Source organism: Strigops habroptila, chromosome 1 (genome assembly GCF_004027225.2).
Source record: "Strigops habroptila isolate Jane chromosome 1, bStrHab1.2.pri, whole genome shotgun sequence".
In the NCBI taxonomy this organism is placed as follows: Eukaryota; Metazoa; Chordata; class Aves; order Psittaciformes; family Psittacidae; genus Strigops; species Strigops habroptila.
In genome coordinates, this window is record NC_044277.2 from 18,104,005 (window position 1) to 18,131,531 (window position 27,527).

The window sequence follows — 27,527 nt, forward strand, 5'->3', positions numbered from 1 at the left end:
GTTGGCAAACTTGCTGAGGGTGCACTCAATCCCACTGTCCATATTAGCGATTTCCCTGTTTCTGTTCCTAATCTCGACATTACATTTCCACCCTTGCTTGGATTTCACTGTGCAAGTCATTGACAACTAGCTCTCCACCATCGCTATTGCCTCTCATCTGTCATGCCCTCACCAGTAAGAGCTCAGAACCACGGCCAACACAAACTAACACTTCAACTATTTCACTTGGTGCCAAGAACATCTTAGGTCCTTTTCCAGTTTCTCTATATCAGATTAAGCCAAGATCCCACACCAAGCACAAAGTGGCTGGACTCACACCTCAAAGCTACTCTACCATACTTTTAAGAGAAATTCACCACTTCTGACATCGAACCCTACTAAGCTGACCCTACCACAGGAGACAAATTATCTCTACTGAGCACTTATTACCGCGCTGCACTAACGCTTTCATCCAGCCCGAGGCCAGGCACCCCACCACACCGTGCACCCGGCCGGGCTCTGCGGCCGCATCAAGCAACGCGGCGGAAACGAGGCCAGGACCCAGCTCCGCCATTCCCTCCGCACCGACACGGCAAAGCCTCCGCTCCCTGCCGAAGTCCCGTCCGCGCCCCTCCGCGGGCCGGGCCGGGGCAGGCCGTCCAGTCCCAGAGCCGCCCTGAGCCCGGGTCAGCTCACTGCGCAGGCGTCCGCCACCGCGCCCCCTACGGACGGGACGGGGGAAGGGTGGGTAACGCGCATGCGCAGGGGCCGCGCAGGCGCACAGCGCATAAAAGCCGCGGTCTGCGCTCCGTGGGGCCCTGCCTACCTCTTTCCTGCCCGTTGCCAAGATGGCGGAGTACGACCTGACCACCAAGATCGCGCACTTCTTGGACCGGCACCTGGTCTTCCCGCTGCTGGAGTTTCTCTCCGTTAAGGAGGTACGTGGCTCTCCCGGACGAGGTTGAGCTGGACCCGCAGCAGGAGGAGAGGGAGGGCGGTGGGTGCTACCTCAGCTGCCGGTGTGGGCCTGGACGCGCCGCCGCCGTCTGCGTCCTTAGGCCGTGCGCGGCCTGGACCCGGCCCGTGAGGCGGCTCGGAGCTCGGGGATGAAGGGAGGAGCTCAGGGCTTCCGCACCGCGCGGGGCGAGGCGTGTGGGCCTTCCCCATGAGGGCCGAGAGGAGGCCCGAGAGGGGGAACTCCTCATTCGCCTTCCTCGCATTTGGTGCGGTTTCTTTTCCTTCTTCATCGTCGGGGGAGGGAAAGGCGAAAGTTCTCCCTTACAGCCGCGGTTCGTGTTTTGCCTGCGCTACGACAGCGTGAGATATCCCCTGTTAGCCCTGGGCCTCGCCTGCCGCCCTTGTCACCGTGCTGCCCCTTAGCCGTGGAGCTGCAGGGCGGTGCGTGGGGTTGCATCAGTGTAGACGGTGTTGATAAGTAGTTTTAATTCTAAACCGTTGTCATCACGAATTTGTGTTTAAACCAACTGTCTCTTCTAGCGTATCCCACCTTGGTCTCTTTATATATATTTTTAATTATAATACTGCAGAGAACGTGCTAATGCGGGAGATAATTTACATTGATGAGAGTTTAGTCTAAAGTATCTGAAGAACTCATCTGAACCATTTTAAAATGGGAATAAAATGTGTAAAATAAGCTTTGAATTTGAAATAGGTACTATTTTAGGCTTTAGAAATGAACCAATTAAGCATGTATGCATTGGGATAACTTGACTACATGACTGTTTTCATGTATAGTGTATGGACTTCGCTTGATGTCTGTCATCTCAGGGGTATTTTGAATATTTTGGCTCTTATAAATCAGCTCAAGTTAAACAGAGTTGTTTTTGTAGTGTTAACCTCACCCAACATGCTGTTCAGAGCTGAGCTAAACTTTTGTAGATTCTGTATCTGGGAAATTTGTGAATGTGGTGAACTGTAGTACAGCCTTCATGCAAATGTATTTTTGAGGTGTTCTCTAGTTTAGGCCTCCACTTACATCTTCAAGACGTAACAGCAGTTTACAGCTTGTGGCTAAATTATGGGGAAAGAATTTTGAAAACCAGTTTGCAAAGTTTAAAAGAACACCATCTGATTCCAAAAGCTAAACTAAACTTGCTCTTATGCTATAGACCTAACAACATATTTTAGATTAGTCTGTGCTACAGTTAAATTAAAAGTTTGGTCTCGAGTATCTCTTAAGGTTCCATTTCAAATTATTTGACTAGTCTGTGCTGTTCAGTATGCTATTTTGTGGAAAGTATTCATTACTTTCACTGATATCTTACCAAGATCAGAAACATACAGAGGCTGTATAGTAAGGACCCTAAATAAAGAGCTGTGAGATCTTGCAAAGCTGTGAAACTTGATGTTGAGAATGATTTAATTGGGACAAAAAAAAAATACATAAACTGTGCCATAAGGGTAGCTACATAATATGAACTGGAAATTATTTAATGGTATTCAAAGGAATTTGTTAATAATTCCTATTTCAGATATACAATGAAAAAGAGCTACTCCAAGGAAAACTGGATCTCCTTAGTGATACCAACATGGTGGATTTTGCTATGGATGTGTACAAAAATCTTTATTCCGATGAAATTCCACATGGTAAGCTGTTCATTTAGAAGTAAAATCTGTTTTGCAACCTTTCTGTCTAAAATAAATACGTGGTGGTAACTTGCTTGTTGCACTAAAAAATAGAATACTGTTTAACTTTGGCCTTAGTGAAAGGAAGCTCAATACTGAAACAAATGGAATCCCCTAATCCTGGGTTTGGGTTTGTTGGCCTATTAGGAACTTAGTCTTTGAGTTATGTCTGAAGTATTTGGATCTTAATTTCAAGCACTTCAAAGGCGTAGCCTAAGAGAGTCACACTTAGTTTTCATCTGCCAAATTAAACATCATTGCACAATGATTTAGAGTTTAGACTTTTTTTAGACTGAAAAAAAAATTTTAGATTTTTTTTCTTTGAAGCATCCAATATATTAAGGCTGGATTTCTGTTGTAAGTAACTATTAATTAATCTATCCATGACTGATTTGTAGACTTTGAGGAGATACAGATGTTTTTGAAAATGCATGTTTTCCTTACTCTGCATATAAATTGTTGTTTCTCTATTAATGATATTTAAAATGATAATGAATACAGATGTTAAATCTCTTACTGTCTGCTTCATGACTTTGGAAACTTGTTCATTACTTAAATTTCTATTTTCCTGAGGAGTGTTTGGGGAAGAGGGGGGAAATTTACATAACTCACTTTCACTAAGTTCTATCTTTAGTGTTTGGTTTTGGGGTTTTCTTGATATTATTTATTTTGTTCTATTGGTTTGCTTTTTTGTGGGGTTTTTTTTGGGGGGGAGGGGTTTTTTGTTCATTTGTGGTTTTCCTACTGTTTTTTTGTTTGTTTTTTTTTTTTTTCTTGGCATGTTGGGTTTTTTTTTTTCCCCTCTTCCTAACCCTAGTCTTTAAATACACACTTTATTCCTAATTCTGTCATCTCTTTTTATTTTTCCATTTTGTGGAATTCCTCTCCTTTTTCTAAATTAGTGGGACTACAGTCTGTCTTGCCTGCAGCTTTGCAGGAAGATTCGGGTGCTTTTGCATAGTCAAGTACAAGATCCAACAGTTGTTCTGCCTCTGGGTCTTCCTCTTCAGGCTCTTGCAATTGCAGAGTTGGCAGGTAGCCTCTTTGGAAATACATGAAGAGAACGGATGGATTTATGGACATTGGATTCAACATGTGACCAAATCTTTGATATGCTAGAATTAGATGTTGTTCATGGGTGTCATATGTAATGGTGCGTGGGACTCGTAACAAATAATTAGAACCAGAGGTTTTCACTTTTGTAATCTAAAACAGTTGTAATGATAGCGTCACCCTTAGGTTTACTTACCGGTTCTACTGATCAAAAAAAGTCAGACCATCTCGGAGCTCTGAAGATCGCAAAGCTGAATAGGTTTTCCTCTTCTTTCCTTTCTTCAGCCATTCTAAACTGTTGAAGCATGTTACTGTTATCAGTAGTAAATGAGTAGTAAAATGTTAAAATAGTAAACAGCACAAGAAATAGCACACTTTCACAAAGTAACTAATGTCTTTACTGTTCTGATTACAGCCACTTGCTTAAGCAGGTTGCTAGGTGTATTTCGTAAGGGCATAGCTGCAAATAAGTTGAATGAATTTGGTCACTGGAAGAGCTTTGGCTTCATACAGTCAAACAATTTCCACGCTTATATTGTAATGCTAGTTTCAAGCATCTCTAAGATTTTACTTCATCGGATTGGCAAAATTTTTTTCATGTGGTGACTTTCTATTTAATCTGTAGCTCTTATTTGACGGTGTAAAATTAACACAAGCAGAGGTAGTACTTTCACATGCAGTCATTTGTTCAGGGTGCTTGCTTGTACAGCTTTCTATGAGAAGATCTTAACTTGCCCTGAGATCTTTCTGAAGTGTCATATTCATGCATCAGCACTTGCCAGAATGTGTGTACAGACAGGTGGTTCTCACTTGTGGAACTGCTGGCTTCATTAGAATTTTATACTGATTTTTTTTTTTTTAAGACCTCACTGGTTTAAGTATTCAAAGCTAAGTTCACTTGTGCTATTTTATTTAGAAATGTCCCTGCACAATTTTTAATTGCTTTTGTCTTGTCTTCCATGAGATCAACTTACAATTACACAGCCAGGAGATGTCACAGGAAAACATTTTTGTACTCTTAAATTAAATGAATGTATTTTCTGTCATTTGTTTGCCCTTCCTCTTATAATTTCAAGATTCGTCTGAAGTTGGAGATAATTTCTCCATATTGGAACACTGCTTATCAGGCAAGTCATTCTTAAATTTAGGTTGGGTCAACATTATGGTGTTAGTCACTTTGGACCTGGTTTTTCAAATACATATATGTAGTCAAATCACGAAACAGATGTCTCATAGGTTCACTGTGGCATTGAGTGTCCTGGTGTGTGGATCGCTTTCAGTTTCCTGCATACTGTTCTCTTGTGGGATATGGTCTTGGCTTCTCTGACCCTGTATGTTTCTTGACTCATATAGCCAGTCTCAGGGTGATACTGTTTGGGGTCTTTTTAGGGGTTTGTTTTGAGGTTGGTTTTTTTTTTAGGCATATATGCTTTTCTGAGCTTTATTTAAGTGTTCATTTTTATTGTGCTGGTAGCAGCTGGTGAGGAAGTTTGGGTCTATAAAATAGTCACCATAAAGCTGTTAGTTCTGTTTCCTCACCTTTTTTCATAACAGGTTTAATGTTCTAATTAAGCATGTATAGTGTTCTAAATTGTAATTTTGCAGATTGAGCTGCGTTAAATTCTTCCTGTCAGTTGTCATTAAAGTTTTCTGAAAATGTGCTTTCAAAACTTGGTCAGGTAAAGGAAAATTAATATTATTTGTATTATAGCACTGTTTTCTTTTCAAGTTTATTCAGAATAAATGAACTTAAAAGGTTGTTTCTGCCTTAGTGGAAGCCTGAAATAGTTTGTCTAATAACAACTCTGCTGCAGCTATACCTGCTCTTCAGAGGCTTGATTAGAACTCTGCACAGGAGGAAAGGAACCAGATGGTAGCAGCTTTTCGTAAGTTACTGAATTGTTAGATTGCTCTGGTTTTTTGACTTGACCGAGAGGACAGTTGAGGTAGGAATTGGGAACACATCTTCAATTGTGCTGTCAGCACCATGTAATTACAGGTTGGTGTCTCTAAAAACTTATGCATCACATCAGTCTTTTTTGTTTGTGTGTTTAGCTTTGCGTGAGAAGAGAACAACTGTTGTTGCACAGCTGAAGCAGCTTCAAGCTGAAACTGAACCTATTGTCAAGATGTTTGAGGACCCAGAGACTACAAGACAAATGCAGTCCACTAGGTAATTTCTAATGTTATTTCTCAGGATGGCTTGTTGGTATCTCTTAGGTGTTGATGATAGGAATGCTCTATGTGTAGCAGCTACAAAAAAAGATGGGTTTATTTCCAGCCACTATTTGAGTAGTGCTTGTGGTCAGGTAACTGAAATTGCTGGACACAAATCTTTTCAATGCTTTTACCTGTTGTGCATAAGGCATCTCGGTTGTTCTTAATATTCGTGACTTAACTCTGGACAAGTGACAGTCATTCAGTGCAGTCAAATCACAGCCAAGACTGGTTTGGGGGAGGTTAGGGGTGTGTTTTGTTTGTTGTTTTGAGGGGAAATACAGGCTGAAGCAATTCAGATTCTCTTTTCTCGGAGGCCATCTGCCTCCTCTCCTTTCTCTACCTTCCACAAAGAATTATGGTGTGCCTTAGTCTGGGAGGCCCAGTGGATAAGCATCCTTTCAGCCTCACAGCATATACTTTTCAGGAGTCCTGTCCTTCCCCTTCCTCACCCCAAAAACTGGCCAACTTGTTGGTGTGAGATAGTGATCAGAATTATCTTTCCGACGTATCCAGTTTCTTCTCACTTTGCTTATGTGAGTAGTTAAGTTAGATTGAGTTTGGCTGCGCATAATATCTAAGGACTATGAAAGTTTTCTTATGGTTAAGCCTAAATTTGGCCCTGTAGGAAAAAGCTCAACTGTAGTCTTTGAGGAAGTAGACTTCAGCAGAGGGATGGGTAGGTATTTGTTTAGTGTAAATTACTACTTGTTGCCTTTACATAGGAAGCATTGTTACTACTGTTGTCAATGTGTCTAACCAACTATGGAAAAGTAATTAGATCTCTTCCTCAGCCTTACCTTTTCTAAGACTTCAGATAGAGCATACCACATCAGATAGAGCACCTTGACTTGAATTTGAAGGTGAAACCTATACTTGGATTTATTGTTGGCAAGCTTTATACGTCTGCTGGTACAGAAGACTGTAACATTGCTTTTGGAATTTTCTTAGGAAAGTATCGAATGCATAAACCCTTCTAGCCTGCAGAAGTCTTCTTGACAAGGTGTACCTTTGTGAACAACCTCTCTGAAGAAAATGGGTCCCGGAAGGGAGAGGAACTTGATTAGAATTTGCTCCTTGTTTCAAGTGCAGATGAGCATCCTTTTTTCCTTTCCCATCTTTGCCCAACTTGCTGAGAAACCTAATCCAACCTCTTGGCCTACATTTTCTCCACTGTTGTGGTTTAACCCCAGTCAGCAGCTAAGTACTATGCAATGGTTCGCTCACTCCCTTCCCTCCCCCCCACCTCCCTCCACCCCTTTGCACATTACTTTCAGAACTTGTTATAGTCTAATTTAGAACTTAGTGCAGAAATGGTGAGGTGCAGTGCATTGGGTCTTGATGCATACATGAAACAAGATGGCAGTAGAAATCATGAAATCTGTTGGCCTCCTAGCACTTCAGAAAAAGCTTCTATTTTCTGATCTGGTATCACCAGAGTGTACTTAAGCTTCTGTTGTAGAAAAGCACTGTTAGGTGCAGGATCAGATCTCTGTATCTGATTTCAGCATGGATATTTATGTCAGCTAACTATATGAAGAGAAGGAGTTACATTTGCTTATGACTTGAGTGGTTATGCAGCCAGTCAACAGCTTTCAGAAATACAGCTTTGAAAGCGACAGGCCCAGTTGCCGTTATTAACTGCCTTGAAGCTGCTGACTGGAACTATTTAAAAACAAAACAAAACCCCCAAAAAACCCTACTTGATGCTATCACACCTCTGTTCAAATCTAACTGAATTTCTCATCTTGTTCAATTCTTGCTTTGCCTTTAGCCAGTTCTTGCAATATTTTTGCCTAGAAAAAAAGATTACCTTGTTGCAATTCTAAGTACTAGCATTTCTTGGGAAATTTATTCTGTTACTTGACCTTTGTTTCACTGAAGTTGCTCTGTAGTACTTATTCCACATCAGAAACACCCTGTTTGGAAGCAGGAGATACGATAAAAAATGCATGAATATAGCTTGCTTAATACTATAAAATATTAGCCCTACTACTCATATGCAGCAAGCTTTGTTTTGGAACTGGTACATCATTTTTGTTTTTAAAATGTCTGTAAGCTTCACAGCTCAGAAACAATTTTTTTTTTTGTTATTGGCTCAATAAAAGTTCTAGTCCAGATTGTTGGGGTTATACAGTAATGGGGGAATTGGGCTGAAAGGTGTCAATCTGTCTAGATCCTGAGGAGTATGCTTTAGATAGTAGAAAGCAGCTCTTGATTCTTTGGCTGTTGTGAATTTCTGCTGGTGATTTGGAATCTCTATCAAATTTAGAGTGGCATGTTATCAGGGCTTTAGACCACAGCCTTTGCTCCATGACAGTGCTGTTTGGAATATCAAAGTCTGGGAAACAGTAGAAGATGATGTGTAAAGGAGACTTTGCAAGTGGAAGTTCTTTCAAGAATAAGCCAAAAATATTTCACTTTCTTTTTCATATGCAGCTGTTAGAGGACATTGACTTTAAAATTATAGATGAATAGTCAGTATTCCTCATGCTTGAAGTATGTTCCACTGGAAGAAACCCATGAGACTATTTCATTGCTTCCACAAGTTTTACTGGAGATTGTCATTCTTGGCTACCTTGGCGATGTGCCATTTCCCTGTAGAATTTTGTATCATGAGTTCTAATTAAACAAGCTCACAGCTTTGCAGTCAGTTGATTTCAGAGTAAATGAGGACATTTTCCCATGCATAGACTTCCACTGTTTTGTGGGTTTGTTTTCTTTAGGTTTTTGTGGGGTTGGTGGTTTTTTTTTGCCTTTGGGTGGGGGGGGTGGGAGGGGTGGTGGAATGTATGGTTGTTTTGTGTTTTTTCCTTTTTTGTCCCAAGAGGGACTTCTAGCTTGATGCTCAGCTCTTCAGTTAAATTTTGGTTACATGTTCTATCAAATATGATAGTTCCATTAATTGGTTGAAGTGTGAATGTGCAGAAGAGGCAAAGTGGAGGGGAGCTGCAAGTATAGAAGCGTACCTGGAAAGCGAGGGGCTGGAGAAAAGGAAAAATGACATGAATCCTTTCTGTATTGGATAAAAACTGTCCATACAATCGAAGTGCCAAATTGAAAATACTTGGCTTTCATTTATGAGTGTGAATTCAGCTATGGTTCTTATTGCCAGATGATTGCAGCAGAGTTTGAATGGAATTCTTATTGCATTGAAAAGCTAGTGTGCTAAAATTTCACTCTAAGAGCTGATCAAGATCCATTGCAGAAACTGGAGAAGAAAATATTCACTAAGTTAACTATTGCTGAAAAATGTGTATCTAAAGTCCTGCGGTCATTAATGTGAGACCAGTGATAGACAATTTCATGCTTGCCTATTGGAGGCTTTAACTTCTCTTTGATCTAGATAATACTGCTTGTCCTTTTATTATCCATGTTGACTAAAAAAGCGGTACAGAAATGTGATCATGTATGAATTAGATGTTTAGAACTTACTAAGTGTGTGTGTTTTTTTTTTTTTTAAGTAGTTTTGCATTCTGCAGGCATATGCAGTGGTAGAAGTATTCTCGCTAACCACTATGCCCAGTGCTAACAGTGGGTTAAGTTTCTAATTCTATTTTGCTTGAGTTTTTGCACTTTTTTTCCTGTTTCCTGTTAAGTTCAGACTGCTTGGCTAGAGAAATTGTTGTGGAATTGGAAGCTCTGTAAGTGAGAAGTTAACTTGCATGTTGAAAGCTCATAATGCCATCAAAGTTAAACCAACTTCCCACCCTTTTTAACTCCAGTTATTATTGCAGGTGGTATTCTTTATTTAAAATTATAGTAATTTTAAGATTTTGAAACTTCTTCATGACACTTTAGGAGCAGTTGGCCTGCTATTTCTGCAGTTGCTTTTGCACAAGTGGAGGAGTATCATTTGAATTTATGCTTTCTTTGGATATTTTAGTTCTAAGGGCTAAAGGTTGTGTTGTGTAGTGTGTTGCATGGTGACAATCAGTTTGTTTGGTGAAAACAGTGGCTTTGTTTTTTCGTTATAGGGATGGTCGGATGCTGTTTGACTATTTAGCTGAGAAGCATGGTGTAAGTGTGTTAATTCTTTTATCTGTTTGAATTCGGTTCTAAATATCTCCACCTAACCTCCCTCACAGCCAACAGCTTTGAGCAGTTATGGACTAATGTTTTGGCCTGTCTTGTGTCAATGTAGTAAATAGGCAGAATTCCTAATGCTAATGTATTTCATTTGAATGCCTTTAAGCTTTTAATTTTTATACAAATAAAAATGAAGCTGTAACTTAATGTTAGCTGCATGCTTGTAACTAAGATGTGCTTTACTTTGTAATACAGAATTTCACTGTTTTTCCAGTATTAGTATAATCTTTCATTGGTATTATGGATTAAGTGTATAATAGTTTAATATTGCCTTTCCTGTGTACAGCGTCTTTCAAAGAACCTAAACACTTCAAAGGTTAACTTACTATTAAAATTGGCCTGCAACAGCATGTTTCTTTTACCCTAGTGAAGAAAAGCTCTCTTTATATTCCTTTTCAGTTTAGGCAGGAGTACCTAGATACGCTCTACAGGTACGCAAAATTCCAGTATGAATGTGGTAATTACTCGGGAGCTGCAGAGTATCTCTACTTCTTTAGGGTTCTGGTAAGTTTGGGTTCTTAGTTGGCTTGGGGAGGAAGGGGAAGTTGTGGTTGGTTTGTTTTAACGTAGTACTTAGACCAGTAAGTGTCTATATGCATAATTAAAATTTAATACTGGACCTTTTTTTGAGACTACTGTGCACCACAGAAAAGTTGAAAATAATTGTTAATAATCATCACTAACTATTGCCCACCAACTCTGTTATTTTCATGCTGAATTTAGAACTTAATTTGTAGGTCTTGTGGTAACATATAAATATGAAATACTTTCCTCACTGCAAATATATCCTGAAAAACATATTTAAAAAAACAACCCCAAAACAAAGACTAGCAGCAAAATGAGCATTTGTTTTGTTCACAGATGTAATCCACAGCAGTGAAAAGCTTGCAGGTAGATTGAGTGTAATGGGTGGTAATGAACTGTCAGCTTATCATCTGAACTCGTCTGTCTTCTCTTGAATTTTGTGATAGAATGAAGAGTATAAGTCATTTGCCTAGGCAATGTAAACAGCTTAAATGAGAATTGTAGAACTAGATTATAGTCTCTGAAGCAATGCTTTTCATGTTGTTGTAATTCATACAATTTGTGGTGGGAGTGAATTTTGAGAATGGAGATTTGGTGTCTTGTAAGAATCTCAACACAGTAAATTTATTATTGGTGGTCAATGAATGTGCCATTTTATTAATAAATGGAAGTTTAAGGTAACTGCTTGAAAATCCAGGTACTGTAGCTAAAACAGCTGCAGTATCTAAAGGAAGTTACTGTGAATAGCTAATTGTATTTATATGATTTGGAACCAGCAGAGTGTGTGTGAACCTTATCAACTAAAAGTATTGGCTAAATTGACACCTCTGTTACCTGGAAAATAATGACTTGTGAACTGTGTATTTCTTACTCATGGGTATGTGAGGCCATTGCTGAAGATATGTAGTGGCTCATATGTTGAGGTTTGTTTTTGCTAATTTCTAATCCCATTAAAAATACCCTTAACTTTCTGAAATACTGCTAGGGTAAATAATAATTCCTGTAATTGACTATAATTAAAGAAGAAAAATTTGGAAGTATATCTTTTTTTTAAGGCTTTAAGTATAGCTTTTTTAAAGGCGGTTACCTACTGCCATGAGTTCCTTAGGAGACTGCTTTGTTAGAACCTTCTTTAGAAGCACTTAATTTAGAAAGATAGGACCCTGCAAGTCTGATATCTTGTAAATTAAAAATACTGCCAGAAAATATTTTTCTTTTTTAAAAGTAAATAATAATTTAGAAAAATTACTAAGAGTATGATTTTGTTGCTGCTGTTGAAAATAGGTTCCAGCAACAGACAGAAATGCTTTGAGTTCTCTGTGGGGAAAACTGGCATCTGAAATTCTGATGCAGAATTGGGATGCAGCCATGGAAGATCTCACAAGACTAAAGGAGACCATAGATAATAATGTAAGTAAAATCTTGGTCATGCCAGTAAGGTGAGAGGTTAGAGGTGTTAATAATCAAGGTTTATTATGAATTGCTTGTAGTTTTGTTTCGGAGTAGTTTACCAGCTTTTGACTAGGTATTAATAATGGTGGGAGAGTTGAAGGCTGCTTGTAAAGAAATAGTGAAGCTTCCGTTTGCAAATTGTTTGCTTCCCTCTTGTCACATTTGAAAACGTAGCTGAGAACTCTGAAAGTATTTCCAATAACCAGAAAACCTATTCTCAAAGATGAGCTTGAAGGCAAGGTATCATTGTGTGACATATCTGCTTAACTTTCAGATAGTATTATTAACTTTCTGAAAGAATGAAATGCATGTAACTAAACTTTACTCTTCTCACATGAAAACATACTTTTGACACCAAATGCAAGACAGCTTGGTTTTGGAAATAGTTTTCAGCCAATTCAGCTTTCTTGTCAGCTATTGAGTTCAGATGAGCACTAAAAACATATAGGGAAAGAGAGGGGCTGCAGTACTAATTGAGAGCAACTGGAGTGATTAAGGACCTTTCAGTTTTCCCCTCCACTCATGGGGCTTCAGTGGCCATATGTGAAATATGAAAGTTTTATTCTCCTGAACCAGAATCTTGAAAAGGCATTTGGTGGTTGAGTTTTGGTGGTGTGTTGTGGTTTTTTTTTTTTTTTTTTTTTTTGGTGACTGGTTTTTGTCTCTTGTTGCTCTCCCCAGAATTGTTCTTTGTGGCGGATACCTAATGTTAGTAGATTTTTTTTTCTATTTTTCTCTCTTTATGAAACTAGATTATTAAATTTGACTTAATCATTAGTATCCAAGTTTTTTTTAGGATAGAATCATAGTAGTTACTTGTCATGCTCTTCAGAGTGATTATTTGCTGCGTGAGTTCATTCTCAAAATGTTGCTTTGCAATCTGTTTGAAGTGCTGCTGAAATTTGGAGCTAATACAAATACTTAGTGCTGATTCCTTATGTGTCATTATCAGCTGGCTCAAATGAACATAGTTACATTCTTGGCTGAAAGTGACTATAGTGTTTCATCATTGTCTGAGAGTGTAGAGCAAAAAAGCTCTTGAGTCTTTTGAAAGGAAGTAAAACTGAAAAGCTGGAGAAGCCAAGTAATTCTTCAAATCACATCCGAAGGGGGAATGCAAGAAACAATTCAGGATTAAAAAGGGAAGGAGTAATTTAAGTTAGTATGGTAGTCTTAGGAGAACTAAAATCTATGCTCTTGCCATAACAATATAAATTTTGGCCAACAATTTAGAATATAATAGTGGAAAATTTATCTTTTTATAATATTCAGCAGATTAACAGATGACAGATTAAAAAAGCTAGAGGTCAAATTCAGCCTGAGAGTGCTAATATCTAAAAGGAGCTGGGGAAAATCACAGACTTTTGAACAATTACAGGTTTCCATGCATTAGTATTCATGCAAACTGTGATCTGTTTGACTTAAACCAATGTTATGTTTTCTTTTAGTCCGTCAGTTCCCCGCTGCAGTCTCTTCAGCAAAGAACATGGCTCATCCACTGGTCTTTGTTTGTGTTTTTTAATCACCCTAAAGGGAGAGACAATATCATTGACCTTTTTCTCTATCAACCACAGTAAGTTGTGCTGTGTTCAGGTCTTTAATTTAAAATGAAGGCAGACGATGAATATGCAAGCTTGTCAAACATTTTTAGCCTGAAGCTGTTTCAGAAGCCCTAATGATATTAACACTTTGAATATTTTTTCATGCCTGTGTTATGATTTTATTTTGGGGTTTCTGGTGTGCGTTTATAATCTGCTTTTCTTCATGGTTATACTTCTGCTTCAGGAGGAAGGGGTGGGGAAGTAAGAAGTGACTCTTTATTCTGGTGCTTTGGGGGGATGAAATAATGGATTTTGCTAGACTACCAACCCCTATCACATCTTTTAAGACTGTAGGGGAAGGTATTGTTCTATTTTGATTTTACCAAACCTTTTTAAGAAGGGAACTTGAGAAAAATCTAAGAATAAAACCTAAAATTGAAATGCTATAGCCATTTGTGAGACGACTGACTTATATGTAGATCGAGTCAAGAACAGCTTAATACTTAGAAGTTAAACTACAAGTTAATACCTAGTTGGAGGTGATGTATTACAATGGGAATAATACTAGAAAAAAAAGCAGTTGAATTTTTTGCGTGATGATTCCAGTGGGATGGTAATTTGTGGTGGTTTTTTTTTGCCTCCTTTTTGTTTCATAGTGTTTGTGTTGATATGGGTGGATTTTAATTTCTCACTTGTAATTATGGGCTAATTCATTGGACAGCTGAACAGGAAAGTTGCAGGCTCAGATGACAATTCAGAAAAGGAATTCCTGTGGTTCTGTGTCCTTGTGCAAACCTCTCTTGTGAAATTGGTGTAGCTGACAGCCTAGGCCAGTGCTGACCTGAATATAGCATATCAGCCGTTATTTTGCAGTGCTAGCCCCTTTCCCTCTCTCCCTAGTGCACTGCTGCCTTCTCTACCACTTGCTTCCGTCCCTCCCTCCTCCCTGTGCCCCAAAAAGATTAACAAAAATAAATTGACCTCCTGTATTTGAATAAATGGTCAGTCATAAGCCCAGGTATTTAATTGTATAAAAGGTGCCAAAGCTATTTATCATGAATACTGTTTTGATGCAAAATTGCATTATCTGAGCCTGATCTGTACTTTGTCTTTCTAGATATCTCAATGCAATTCAGACAATGTGCCCACATATCCTCAGGTATTTGACTACTGCAGTCATAACAAATAAGGATGTTCGAAAACGTAGACAAGTGCTGAAAGATCTAGTCAAGGTTATTCAGCAGGTAAGGACTGAAATATATTAAATTTTTTTGTCCTTTTTACTGAGATTTCATAACAACTTTCTTCTAATAATATGCCTGGTTTAGGACTCCTGTATTTTGATGCTCACTTTCATTGAACAATTTTTCCACTGTGAAGTAAAATGCATGTTGATCTGTGGGAGGACAGGATGATTATTTTTCCTCCTTTGATGACAACAAATAATGAGTAGAGTATGCTCTTGGTTTTGCTTTTCTCTCTGATTAAATGCAGGAAATTCAGTGCGATGTGTGAAATGGCTTTGGATCTGATTCTTCTTTTCCAGGTATCCCTACAAGTAATTCTATGATTAAGGGATCTTGTTGGATCTTCTTTGCATTTCAAAACCACTGAAGTGTATTGTTTTGTGTTCATAGAATAGTTAGGGTTGGAAAGGACCTTAAGATCATCTAGTTCCAACCCCCCTGCCATGGGCAGGGACACCGCGCACTAAACCATGTGGCCCAAGGCTCTGTCCAACCTGGCCTTGAACACCGCCAGGGATGGAGCATTCACAACCTCCCTGGGCAACCCATTCCAGTGCTTCACCACCCTCACTGTAAAGAACTTCTTCCTTATATCTAATCTAAACTTCCCCTGTTTAAGTTTGAAGCCATTACCCCTTGTCCTACCACTACTGTCCCTGATGAAGAGTCCCTCCCCAGCATCCTTATAGGCCCCCTTCAGATACTGGAAGGCTGCTGTGAGGTCTCCACGCAGCCTTCTCTTCTCCAGGCTGAACAGCTCCAACTCTCTCAGCCTGTCTTCATACGGGAGGTGCTCCAGCGCCCTTATCATCCTCGTGGCCCTCCTCTGGACTTGTTCCGACAGCTCCATGTCCTTTTTATGTTGAAGACACCAGAACTGTGCACAATACTGCGAGGTCTGCATTTTCTTAAAAATGATTGTGAGTTATATGAGGATGTAAATGTGGACAAGAGCAATAAAAGAGTTGTGCTTGATAGCAGCAGAGGTTATGGCAGAAGGTTTTTATTCTAAACATTTGTAATTGTAATAATATAGTGAATAATAAACTGTGATATATAAGTGACAGTGAAGTTATTACAGAGTAGCAATCAATTATATCCACTTCAAGCATTGATGTTTAAGTACCTATACAAAGCACAATCAATGCAAAGATCAACTTTTAAGCATCTCTTAATCTGGTTTTGAGCATCAGTGTTCACAAAAGTAACATAAGAAGCTGTAAACCAGTTGAAGTGTAAACACTCATCTTCTATCTTAAACTAAAACCCAATTTTATCATTGAAATTCTAATGTAATAACTTCGCATATTTGAAGTAACATTTTACAACTTCTTTTGCTTCTGTTTTATCTTGTACAATTACCATGAATAAAAAATCACTAGGGTTTTCCTTTTGAAAATACCAACTTTGTTGAATTTGGTTTTGAAATATCTGATGAGAGATTTATTTTTTTAGTACTCTTCTAGTCTGTATGGTTCATTATGTTAAATAGTGAAATGCAGAGGCTTTATAGATTTGAACGTGGATTAGACAGGATAACTAGTGACTTTCTACGTAGGAAAAACAGAGCATTGAATTAAGTGATTTGTCAAATGTCACAGGGTAGGGTGATTACTCTGTTAGCAATTAGAGTTGCTGATACTGGCAAAACCTTTGCAAGTATTGAGCCAACAAGTAAGCAGTTTGTTCATCTCTCAATTTTAGAAGGTGATCAATCCAAGAGTGTTTTACATAGTGGATGTTAATTATGTGGTTAACAAGGACAGTTTTGATGTGAAGACCCCTCTACCTATAAAACTGAATTTTAAACCTAAATAATAAGACTGTAAATACAGTTCTTTGAGGAAGGAAAAATAACTTTTTTCTAGAAAAATCTCTTAATTTGTTGTATACTGAAGCAGATATTGACAGATACTGAGTTAAGCTGTCTTAAAATGTTCATTAAAAAGGATGTTTAATTACCTCTTAATTTACACAGGTGTATATAGAGTTGCCTTGTGGTTGAGAAAGTTGAGTAATTTTTTTTAATGCCAAAATAAATTCAAGTATTTTGTATATAGAAAGTAGCATTATTTGATAGCTATGTTGTCTGTTTGAATCAAACAGTCCTTCAATTTGAAATACGAAGCATCTGGTGTTGGAATACTGCTTGAAACCAGAGTTTAGAAAGACTGTCTGGCTGGCTTTTCTTCTGTATTTTAAGAAATTTGGAGGTTTGAGCTAGAGCCGGCTCTAGTCTCTTGACATTTTTCAAACCCAAAGATACAGCACTAAATGCTGAACGTGAAATAACACTTCTAGTTGTTTATCCAGGCTGTTGGGGGTGGGGGAAGAGTGTAGTTATACAGCTTTTAAAAGAGAAATTGGAAAGTTTAACTTAGTTATTATTCTTCAGGATGAATGGACTTGTTTCCAGTATTAAATTTTGGTTGAAGAATATAAGGAATACTTGAGTTATCTTTTGGCTTTGATTCCTAATATTATTCCCAATTTTTTTTGACAGGAGTCTTACACATACAGGGACCCTATCACAGAGTTTGTGGAATGCTTGTACGTTAATTTTGATTTCGATGGTGCACAGAAGAAGCTGAGGGAGTGTGAAACAGTAAGGATTATAACATTCATAATGCTTTTCTTTAAGTAAAGATCTCTCAAATTCATAATGGCCAGCTAATTTTGTTTGGAGTGGTGTTTGATTCCATTGCCAATATTTTCTGATGAGCTTTAATTCATGAGTGTGTGGAGTTGGGTTTGCTGGGAGGGGGATTTTTGGCAACTCATTTTGTAACACTTAAACAAGACTTACTGGTAAGGATATAGCTTTAAAATTATATTTTAGCAGTTCTAGAAGTAGTGATAGGTAATCATGCACTTGGCTGAGCTTCAGCTTTTCCATTAGTACTTCAGAAATGCTTGAAGAAAAGCTTGGATTTTCCTTTTGTTGTGAAAGATACTGCATCCTGTAATTGTAGTGGTAAAAACTAATGGAAGTAACATTAAGATAGCTAGGTGCATATTCTTGGAAAACTCTTGGTTACTATGCTGTGAACAGTAGAAGATACCTAACACTTGGGTTGACTCATGTGAAAGTCAGTATTCCCAATAGCTGACCATTAGTACTAATTCTTTTTTACAGCCTCTGGTTTGGCTTTTCTTTCATTAGTATTAGTCACCTAACTGCAAATCAGGTGGTTTGTACTAGTCTTCACTGCATGGGGCTGTTGGTCCTGTAATCTAACTTCACAGGCACACTTGCACTGCTAAGGAAGCTGGTTTGCACGGTAACGAGAATGCTGATCACATTCCAAAGTGGAGTGGGAGAAGACTCCTACAGTATGAGCAGAGTGTTAAATTTTGTGTTGCTGGGGCCTTTGTTCTCTTCTTGAGTCAGACCTCAGTGATCATGTTAGCATGCAATTTTAGTTTAGCAAGCTGCAGAACAATGAAAACCTCTAAATTCCTTCACATCTTAGAATATACCAAGAACTGTTTTTAGATTAACTGTTCACTGATCTTGTTGATGATGTCTCCAAGTAAATTACTATTTCCATGTTTGTCCTCAGTGTTCCCTTTCTCCTTACACTGCAGGTGCTTGTGAATGATTTCTTCTTAGTGGCATGCCTTGAGGACTTCATTGAGAATGCCCGTCTCTTTATATTTGAAACTTTTTGTCGCATCCATCAATGTATCAGCATTGGGTAAGATCACTTTTTAATTCAGCAGTTCAGAAAAATCAGTCTTGGAGGACAGTTTGACAGACAGTGTAAGCTTCAGTAATAGAGTGCTTAGTCAATCAGATAAAATCACAAACTAAAATCAAATTGGATCGCTGTCTTTCTAGTTTTATAGCTCTAAATATGATATACTTAAATTACAACAATCAGATTTCAAAGTTGAATTCTTGTACTTTAGTGTTCACTTTATAAGCAGGCTAATACTTTAGCAAAAATCACTTTGAATACTACACACTTAGGGATAAAGGGTCTTCGAATAAGTATTTAGAAGAACAAATGTAAATATAGTTCTTCCTGATAGTTTCTTGCAGTTTCCTATAAATGTGTTGATTTTTTTTTTTAATTTTTCTAGTACTGTGAATCTTGCATATATTAAAGCACACATTTTAAATGAAATTCGATGCTTAGACTTTTTTAACTAAAGACTAGATGTCGTCCTGAAAAGTCTGCTCCTCTGATCTGGCTCCAGTCAATGAGGCTGTATTCTAAGTATGCTTCAGGTCTGTCAAAAAATACTAATAAAGTGTGTGTAACCTGCCAGTGATTCGTTACAACAAAAATAGCAAGCTCTATTTAACAAATTCAGGTTTATGGTACATGGTTGTCATTTATTTAGTGTTTGCTTATTTTACAGTTCATATGTGTGTGCTGTATGTGGAATTTCAACTTCTAATAGGATAGAAAATACTGCAGTTGGCTCTCCTTGTTATGTGCGATTCATAAATAAAGGCAGCAGTGTCATAGTTTTATAAGCATTATAGTGCTCTCTGAGGTGAATGATGGACTTTGAGACACAAATCTCAGATTGACATGGATACTACCATGTATCACTTCAGATAATTGCGGTGAGATTCCTTTCTCACTGGTCATTGTGTTTCAAATAATGGACATAAGCACATAAGCCTTAAATTTCTCCAAACTGTAACAGTCATTAGATTTGCATTATTAAGTGGGGTGCTTAAGTATTTCTTAGTTCATTTCAGGCTTGATTTTGAAGAAATTAGCCAGTCAGAATGCTTTTAATTAAATGACAGAGGCATGGTTCTTGCATTTCTTTGTCCACAAGTGATTTCCACTGCTATTCTTGGAGTTGAAAACTAGTTGGTTGTACCACAATGTTTGATAAGTACTGTTTAACTATTCAGAACAAATTTGAAAACAATTAGTGGGAAATCTGCTGTTCTTTATGTTCAATTAGTGGAAAATAGATGGCTTAACTATTTTTTTTTTTTAACTACTTACATCTGTTAAGCAGATGACACTTCTCCAGAGGATGTAGTTGCTTTATCAGTTGTAACTTAGAATTTATATATCACAAGTCATTCCGCAATTAGTTTACTGTTGGAAATACCATGTTTAACAGGGAGTAATAAATGAAAATAATTCAGAATGTATTTTGGTTAGTTTGATATGCCTGTATTTAATTGAAGACCTGAATATGCTTCATTTTTCGTTTTCTATATAGTTTTCTTCCTTGTGTGGTACAAGATAGGCTTGTTTATGTACAAAGACATGTGAAATTTGATAAACTTGCCTTTTAAGGAAAGGAAAACTTAAATCGTGACCCAAATAAGTGAATCCCCTTTAAGACAGAAGGACAGAAATAACCTAAAAAACTACTTTTGAAAGTACCCTTGAAATCACCTGTAACTTCAAACGGTAGACAGTATTCTTTAAACATTAATTAAATCACTTCATTATAATTCAGTAACTTCTATTGCATTATAGTGGGATCTTTATAAACAGTGGTAATCTAGAGTACAACTTTTCTTGCTTCCATTCCTTAGTATTAATGGTGTTAACATGTATTTGTAAACCTGAATGTGTCATTATTACTTGAACTAGTAAACATATATGGGGATAAGCCCCAGATGCTGTCTCTTGAGAATATTAGGTACCTATTTTAACAGTGCAATAGGAGATTAGTGGTGTTTGTTACATTATTGTAGTCAAGATAGATCTTCAGTGCATTTGCTCTGGAAGAATGGAGAATGCTGTTTTGGCCGTATGTGCCAAGTGCCACTTGGCAAGTGCCTCCTCCATGTAACATGTCCAGGCACTTTGGGTAGTGCTGGCTGCTTTGGTGTAGCCTGCAAGAAGAAACCCTAAAATGGAATCCAGTTGCCACAAGTGCTGGAATAAGGTCATCATTAGTGTCAAAGTTGTGATAAAGTTTTAGGTTTTTAATACAGATATCTTTATTTCACTGAAATATAGCTGTTGCTTATTAACTTCAAATATTTAATATAAAAATTTTAAATCCATGTAAATTTCAAAGCTAAAAGTTGTGATGAAGTAGGCTTTCATATCATTTTTTACCCTTCACTTTCATTCTACAATTTGGAAGTTTTCCAAATGAATATTCAGGGAAAATTGCTGTGCCGAGATGTGTTTTCTGTCATGTAGCTGCATATGTGCTGTATGTTTGTTCATAAAACATTTTTTAACATAAAAAAAGGCCACTTCTGGAAAAGCCGACTAGTAAAATATAGACATAATAGGAAAAGGTAGAATTATCTGTTAGGTGTTTTAAAGCACTTCATAGTTTCCAGCTTGGAACGACTCTGGAAGTTTCTGTCCTCTTCCTCTCCAAGTACACTGAGACTTTAAGGGAGAAACAAAATGTGGGTGTTTTAGGTTGGAAGGGACCTCTGGAAGTCATCTAGTTTAATCCTGTGCACCCAGTTACAGCTCAGAGCAGGACCCACTGCAATGGTCCATTATGCTGCCTAGGGCCTTGTCTAGTTGATTCTTGACTATCTCCAAGGATGGAGGTTCCACAGTTCAAACCCAGAGGTAAGTCACTTCATACCAAGTGTAGAAACAGTAGCCATTCTTGTGGTCATCTGGAGGAGGAGTTACTTTATCTGAGTCCTCTCGATGCTTCTAAAAGAAACATGAGAGCTCCCCTGACACTAATGTGTCATTTTGCTGCATTTGTGTAAGTCCATTATTTTAAGTTACCTTGTGTTTCCTTATGGTTTGTTTTTTGTATTCACCTCACTTCATGTTTGTCTGACAAAAAATGGAATTTACTTCTGTAGTTGGGAGAAGGGTGGAAGATCAAGAACATACGGGAGAGAAGACTGTGTAGGAAGAGTATATACATAGTATAGCCAGGTAGATGAGATGATAATAAAGTATTTGCTTGACACTAATAATCATCAAGAGGAAAATCACTTTTTCAGGGGAGAAAAGTATGTTCAAGCAAGATCCTGTAAAATGGTGAGAAATTGACCTCTTGTGCAGTTTGGTGCAGCCAGCAGGCTTTTTTGGTCATGTCTGTAGCCCTTACCTCATGTTTGTTACCTTAGTCAGAAAGCTGATGGAAGAATGAGCGTTACAAATGTCCTCTATGAGCCAACTGCCAGCAGGAAGCTAAAGGAGTTGGCTGGAAAGCCACAGGAAATGCCATCAGAAGGAATTACTCCTGGACAAGAGTGCTTGTTTCATTAAGAATTTTCCTTTCTCTGTCCTCCCCCACTTTCCTTCCTTAAAACTGTGAGAAGCTTGAGCATAGTGTATCTGCCACATTTTCTGTATTAAATTCTGTCTTGTGGTTCTTTCTCCTGAAGCTTCAATGTGAAGTTTATTGATAAACACTTTCCTGGACTAATTAGTCTAAACTTTCTTGACTGCTGGCTGGATTTAAGTAAGAAGAAAAGCAGTTCAATTGTTCTTGTTACAATGGTGGTTGCTGGTTTGTGGTGAGATTACTTAATTGAGAGTTTTCCAAAGAATGTTCATGTAGGCATGGTTTAATAGGAATATAGAAAAATTGCTCAGGTTAAAATTATAAGTACAAGATAATGTAGTTCAGAGTAAGTATATCCTTCAGAATGCGAATTACTTATTTTCCCAGTGTAAAGCAGTGGGTGTGGGAGATGGGGCAGGAGTGCATGTATGTAAGCTTTAATTTCAGACAAATGAAAATGTGCATCCCAGATACGTGGTATTTATTGAATACAAGTCTCAGGCTGTGCCAGATTTTGTGTTAGTTTAACTTGAATTCCACAGTCCCTAGTATTGTTTACCAACATCAGAGGGACTCTATTTCACAATCTGATAAGTCTGTTATCTTTTAGTATGTTGGCAGATAAACTAAATATGACTCCTGAAGAAGCAGAAAGATGGATTGTGAATCTAATTCGAAATGCACGACTAGATGCCAAATTGGATTCAAAGCTGGTAAGACCGTACACATGGATCCAAGTGAATTTGTTAAGTTTTCATTAAATTTTTTACTTTAATCAAGAACAGAGAGTTCTGATTTCTGCCATTGGTTTTTCTTTGCCCATAAAGTGTGAAGTGATTCATGTATTCTGTGTAATCCTGTGTGTAAGGTGAACTGTGAAAAGTTGAAAGCAAAGCATTCTATTAAAGGCTTCTGCATTCTGAGTGATTGTTAAATTGCTATATCTTTGCTGTGTTTTAGGGCCACGTAGTCATGGGCAACAATGCAGTCTCACCTTATCAGCAAGTGATTGAAAAGACCAAAAGCTTGTCTTTCCGTAGTCAAATGTTGGCTATGAACATTGAGAAGAAATTGAATCAGAGTGGTAGATCTGAGGTTGGTATAAGTTATCTTTTTCTGAATTCCTGGTATCTCTTTTTTGTGAGATATACTGAAGTATAATTCTTAGCCTGTGCTTTAAGTCATCAAATGTACCTACTGCTAGTTCTGACACTAGGAATTAAATTGGAAAAGTTTGTGGGGTTTTTTTTCCTTATGGTGAGCATTAGGCAGTGATTCTTGTTCTTGCCTTTCTCTTCATGACTAAGTATTCCTTTTATTGTTGCGTAACTAAATGTATTTCTGTCACCATTTGATTCTCTACTTCCTTTAAATGGTTTTCTTCACCACCTGAAAAGGGCTAATTTTGAAGGCTGGTATTTGCGAAAGTAGTTATATTACTTTTTTCAAATGGGTTGTACTTAAATATCTGTAGGTGTGTATAGATGGTATTGAGAGAAGAATGGATGATGCTTAAGACTGGAACATGAAGGAGAAGTTGTGCAAAACCCTAACTGTTAAACACATTTCATGAAATACTAGAGAATATAATTAGGTCAGCCAGAGGTTTAAGTAGAACTAGTGAAAGTGAAGAAGTTGGCAAGATCGTCTGGTTTTGCCTCTACCTGCCTTAAAACATAGGCAACTTTGTTGTAAGGAAGAACAACAGTGTAAGGTGGATGATTCTGAGGTCCGCTAAGGACCCAGCCATACATACTCAAAAAAACCCCAGAAAACAAACCACACATTAAAAGAACTTGGAAAATATTAAAAGTTTTATTGGGCTTCCTCATTGCTTGGCTGAAATATTGATGGAAGTTGGACAAGGAGTGGTGCATCAGTTTATTCCATTGAAGGGAAGTCATGTGAAACCTATGTGATAATACTGTCTTTAAAAAATATTTCTGCCAATTTTATGTATGTATTTTAGACTCTTCTAGAACTTTTCCTTTTTGAAACTACCAGCTTGGAGGACTCGGGCTGTACACTCAATTGCAGCATGTATTTCTGCTGTATTGACATTTGCTTTAAACTTACAGGGTATCCTTCACTAATTAACAATATTCCTGCTTCATAGCTGTATATCAGTATTTTTCCATAATTTCTTATAAATGTCAGTAGTCAGCAGATAATACAGTAATTTCTTTTTTCCTAATCCTTATTTATCTTTTAGGCGCCTAACTGGGCTACTCAAGACTCTGGCTTCTATTGAAATAACTCCTGCAGAGGGGGGAAAATCAGTTTTCACTTCAATAAAAAGCACATGAATATGTAACTTTTTTGAGAAGGTAATTATGTGTTCATCTAACATTGTTTGAATAAAATTGGCCAATTTTAACAGTCTCTGCATCTCTCTAACTTAAATAGGTAATTATGTTGTATAGGGGCTTTTTAGCATAATAGTGTTCTAAAGCATTTCGGATCACAGTTTGCAAAATTTAAAGTATCAGTTGTTAGACTTGTACTGAAGGATGCAATTGCTGTCAGAGCTGCCTGAGTTTGGAAGTGGAAAATTATAGTTACTATTGCAGTTGTTGCATTTAAGAAAATTAAAAGCGGATGGTACAAACAAATGGATCCCACTGAACGTTTGGCCAAACAGGAATCTTTTTCTACACTTCCAGGTTTTTGTTTGTTTGTCACAGAAGAAGCTTGGTGAGCGAAAGCATGTATGGCCTACGCCTAAACCTGCCATAATCTACACGCACAATAATTTGGGTAGACCTGTGTGTTCACGCTTCAGATTTTTTTCATGTCCTAAATCTCATTTTTAATCTTGCCCAGTGTTTGAAGCTTTCTGGAGTAGAGCTTTTTGATTCAAAGAGGGGAAAAGCCTATCAAAAGGTGTAACTAATGAGCTGTGTACGGTTTAAAGCTTTCATTTTGAAATCACGAAGTTCTTGAGATTAATGATACAAACATGAAGCAATAAAACCCCATGGTGTTCAGCTGTTGTAATTGGAAGGGTTTCTTAAGGTTTCTGGGGTTTTTAAGTTAGGGTTTCACACTTCCATCTGTTTCCTTAGCACCTTTGCACTGCAAAATGTAATATAGCACCTCTAAGAAAATCCAAGATCCTTTTCAGGGCTCTGTGAAGTGTAGTGACTGATCAGTGAGGTGAATGTGAATATTGGAAAGGAACAGACACTATCTCTGCATACAGTTTCGCATTTAAGGTTGAGGGGAAAAATTAATGGCTTGCCTTCACCTTATTCCCTCTCTGCTCCCAAAGTTCTGGAATTCATCTACATGTGGAAAGTTGCTGTAACTTGCCAACCCTCCTGCTTACTGTCTGGAGTTACGCTTTTGGCTGGGTAACAGTCACAGGAACTGATTTGTCCATCAAGATGGCAGGTTTCTTTCTTCGGAAGTGATTTTCAAGGCAGACTTCCATCTTCACTCTCCCATGTCTAATCCTGTACTATACCAGTCTTGGAGGGGAGCAGTTTGTGTGCTGGAGGGCAGGGTTGCAGTTCAAGGGAAGTGCAGCTGGCTGGAGGAATTGGGTGATGGAAACATCTTGAAGTTCAGCAAAGCCAAGTGTCAAGCCCTGCATCTGGGATGGAATAACCTCATGTAGCAGTGCAGGCGGGGGTCATGAACTGAATAGAAAGCAGCTTTCCAGAAAAGGGCTTGGGGGATATGGTGGACAGCAAGGTGAACACAAACAGCAGGTGCTCCAGTGGAAAGAGACATGACCATAGCAGAACCATAGTGTCCTGTCTGGGCTTTATTAGCAAGGCTAAGACCAGATCTTATTGTTGGTTTTGGTCCCTTCAGTGGGAGGATTCACTGCAAGACTGGTCTTGAAGGTACATGGGAACAGGATGAGTGGCAATGGACACAAATAAGGTAATTCCAATTAGATTTAAGGTGGTGGGGGGTTTTACTATGAAGAAGGTCAAGCAGTGAAACCAGTCATCCAGAGATCTTACGGAATATCAACCCTTGGAGATGGTCAAGTGAATTACCTCACCATCCTGATAGACTTAGACCTGCTTTGAGTAGGGAGTTGGATCAGTTGACCTCCAGAGGTTCTTTACAGTCTAAATTATTTTATGACTTAATGTGTTCTGTTTATTAATATGCATACTAGTAACCTAGAATACTAGTAATTTATTTTAAAACATTTTAATACAGCAGAGTATTATCAGAAGAACTGATCTGGCTGTAATCATAGAATCATAGAATCATAGAATCGTAAGGGTTGGAAAGGACCTTAAGATCATCTAGTTCCAACCCCCCTGCCATGGGCAGGGACACCTTGCCCTAAACCATGTGGCTCAAGGCTCTGTCCAACCTGGCCTTGAACACCGCCAGGGATGGAGCATCCACAACCTCCCTGGGCAACCCATTCCAGTGCTTCACCACCCTCACTGTAAAGAACTTCTTCCTTATATCTAATCTAAACTTCCTCTGTTTAAGTTTGAACCCATTACCCCTTGTCCTACCACTACAGTCCCTAAGGAAGAGTCCCTCCCCAGCATCCTTATAGACCCCCTTCAGATACTGGAAGGCTGCTATGAGGTCACCACGCAGCCTTCTCTTCTCCAGGCTGAACAGCCCCAACTTTCTCAGCCTGTCTTCATATGGGAGGTGCTCCAGCCCTCTTATCATCCTCGTGGCCCTCCTCTGGACTCGCTCCAACAGCTCCATGTCCTTTTTATGTTGAGGACACCAGAACTGTACGCAGTACTCCAAGTGAGGTCTCACAAGAGCAGAGTAGAGGGGCAGGATCACCTCCTTTGACCTGCTGGCCACGCTTCTTTTGATGCAGCCCAGGATACGGTAATAAGCATCATTTATTGTGCTTAATTACATCTTTTGCCTTATGACTGTCAAAGCAGCTGTGATGGGTAGCAGATGGAATTTAAGTGGTGGAAATAAGCAGTTAAAGGTAGATTTCTGCTGGGCTGTATACACCAATGCAGAAAGCTGGTCTGGCGCACAAGGATTCACTTTATGAATAGGATTGGTTCCTATGATGAGGATGAAGAGTCTGAATTGAGACTGAAGTTAGCAAGTTGACTTTGGAGAGCGGCATTTCCTAAGGCTAAGCATGCTCTTTATGCCAAGTTTCTTATTGTTCCTCAAGTTTTCTCACGAGAGATTGACTAAATTGCAAGCTGTAGTTTCATTCTATATCATTACAGCCCCCAAACACTCACTTTAGAACAATCCAGATTGTGTAATAGCCATGTTCCCTGTTTGATAACACAATCACAAAAGTGCTGTTGTGTAATAATTAAAGAATTTTTAAATGAGATAAAATTGGAATGTTTTTTGTAAACAGCAGGCACATTGCCCACATGCAGCTTTCCTTTTGACAGGAAGAATTTACTTAAATAATCGGAGCTTTAAAATCGTCTCATTTCAGGACTACAAAACTGTTGTTATAGCTTTTGGTCTGTTTGTTTTGTCGCCTTTCATCCAGCAGGTGTGCATGCATACAAAAGGTACACGCAGATTGTGTAGCACTGCTTCGATTCTTGGTAGTTTTCCTCAGATACTGAATGAAACATCAGTTACA

At 38.3% G+C, this 27,527-nt stretch overlaps 1 protein-coding gene across 2 annotated transcripts; it reads left to right on the top strand.

Annotated features, from left to right (window-relative positions):
- The first annotated feature begins 796 nt into the window (after positions 1-796).
- On the top strand, positions 797-24,340 carry EIF3E (eukaryotic translation initiation factor 3 subunit E). Of its 2 annotated transcripts, XM_030508135.1 has the most exons (13): positions 797-917; positions 2,472-2,586; positions 5,734-5,851; positions 9,873-9,915; positions 10,384-10,488; positions 11,794-11,919; positions 13,410-13,534; positions 14,620-14,746; positions 17,253-17,354; positions 18,338-18,447; positions 22,569-22,671; positions 22,919-23,053; positions 24,171-24,340. In XM_030508135.1, exons 1-13 carry the CDS (start codon positions 828-830, stop codon positions 24,207-24,209), a joined length of 1,338 nt encoding a protein of 445 aa, XP_030363995.1. In that variant the 5' UTR covers positions 797-827; the 3' UTR covers positions 24,210-24,340. The 2 variants fall into 2 exon arrangements, with proteins under 2 accessions (XP_030363995.1, XP_030364004.1); XM_030508144.1 differs by lacking the exon at positions 17,253-17,354 and having other exon boundaries at positions 801-917.
- Positions 24,341-27,527: the final 3,187 nt, after the last annotated feature.

Coding starts and splice junctions, on each gene's coding strand:
- EIF3E (XM_030508135.1), top strand. CDS start 828: ATGGCGGAGTACGACCTGACCACCAAGATCGCGCACTTCTTGGACCGG. Junction 5,852..9,872: donor AGACAAATGCAGTCCACTAG/GTAATTTCTAAT, acceptor TTTTCGTTATAG/GGATGGTCGGATGCTGTTTG. Junction 10,489..11,793: donor TCTACTTCTTTAGGGTTCTG/GTAAGTTTGGGT, acceptor TGTTGAAAATAG/GTTCCAGCAACAGACAGAAA.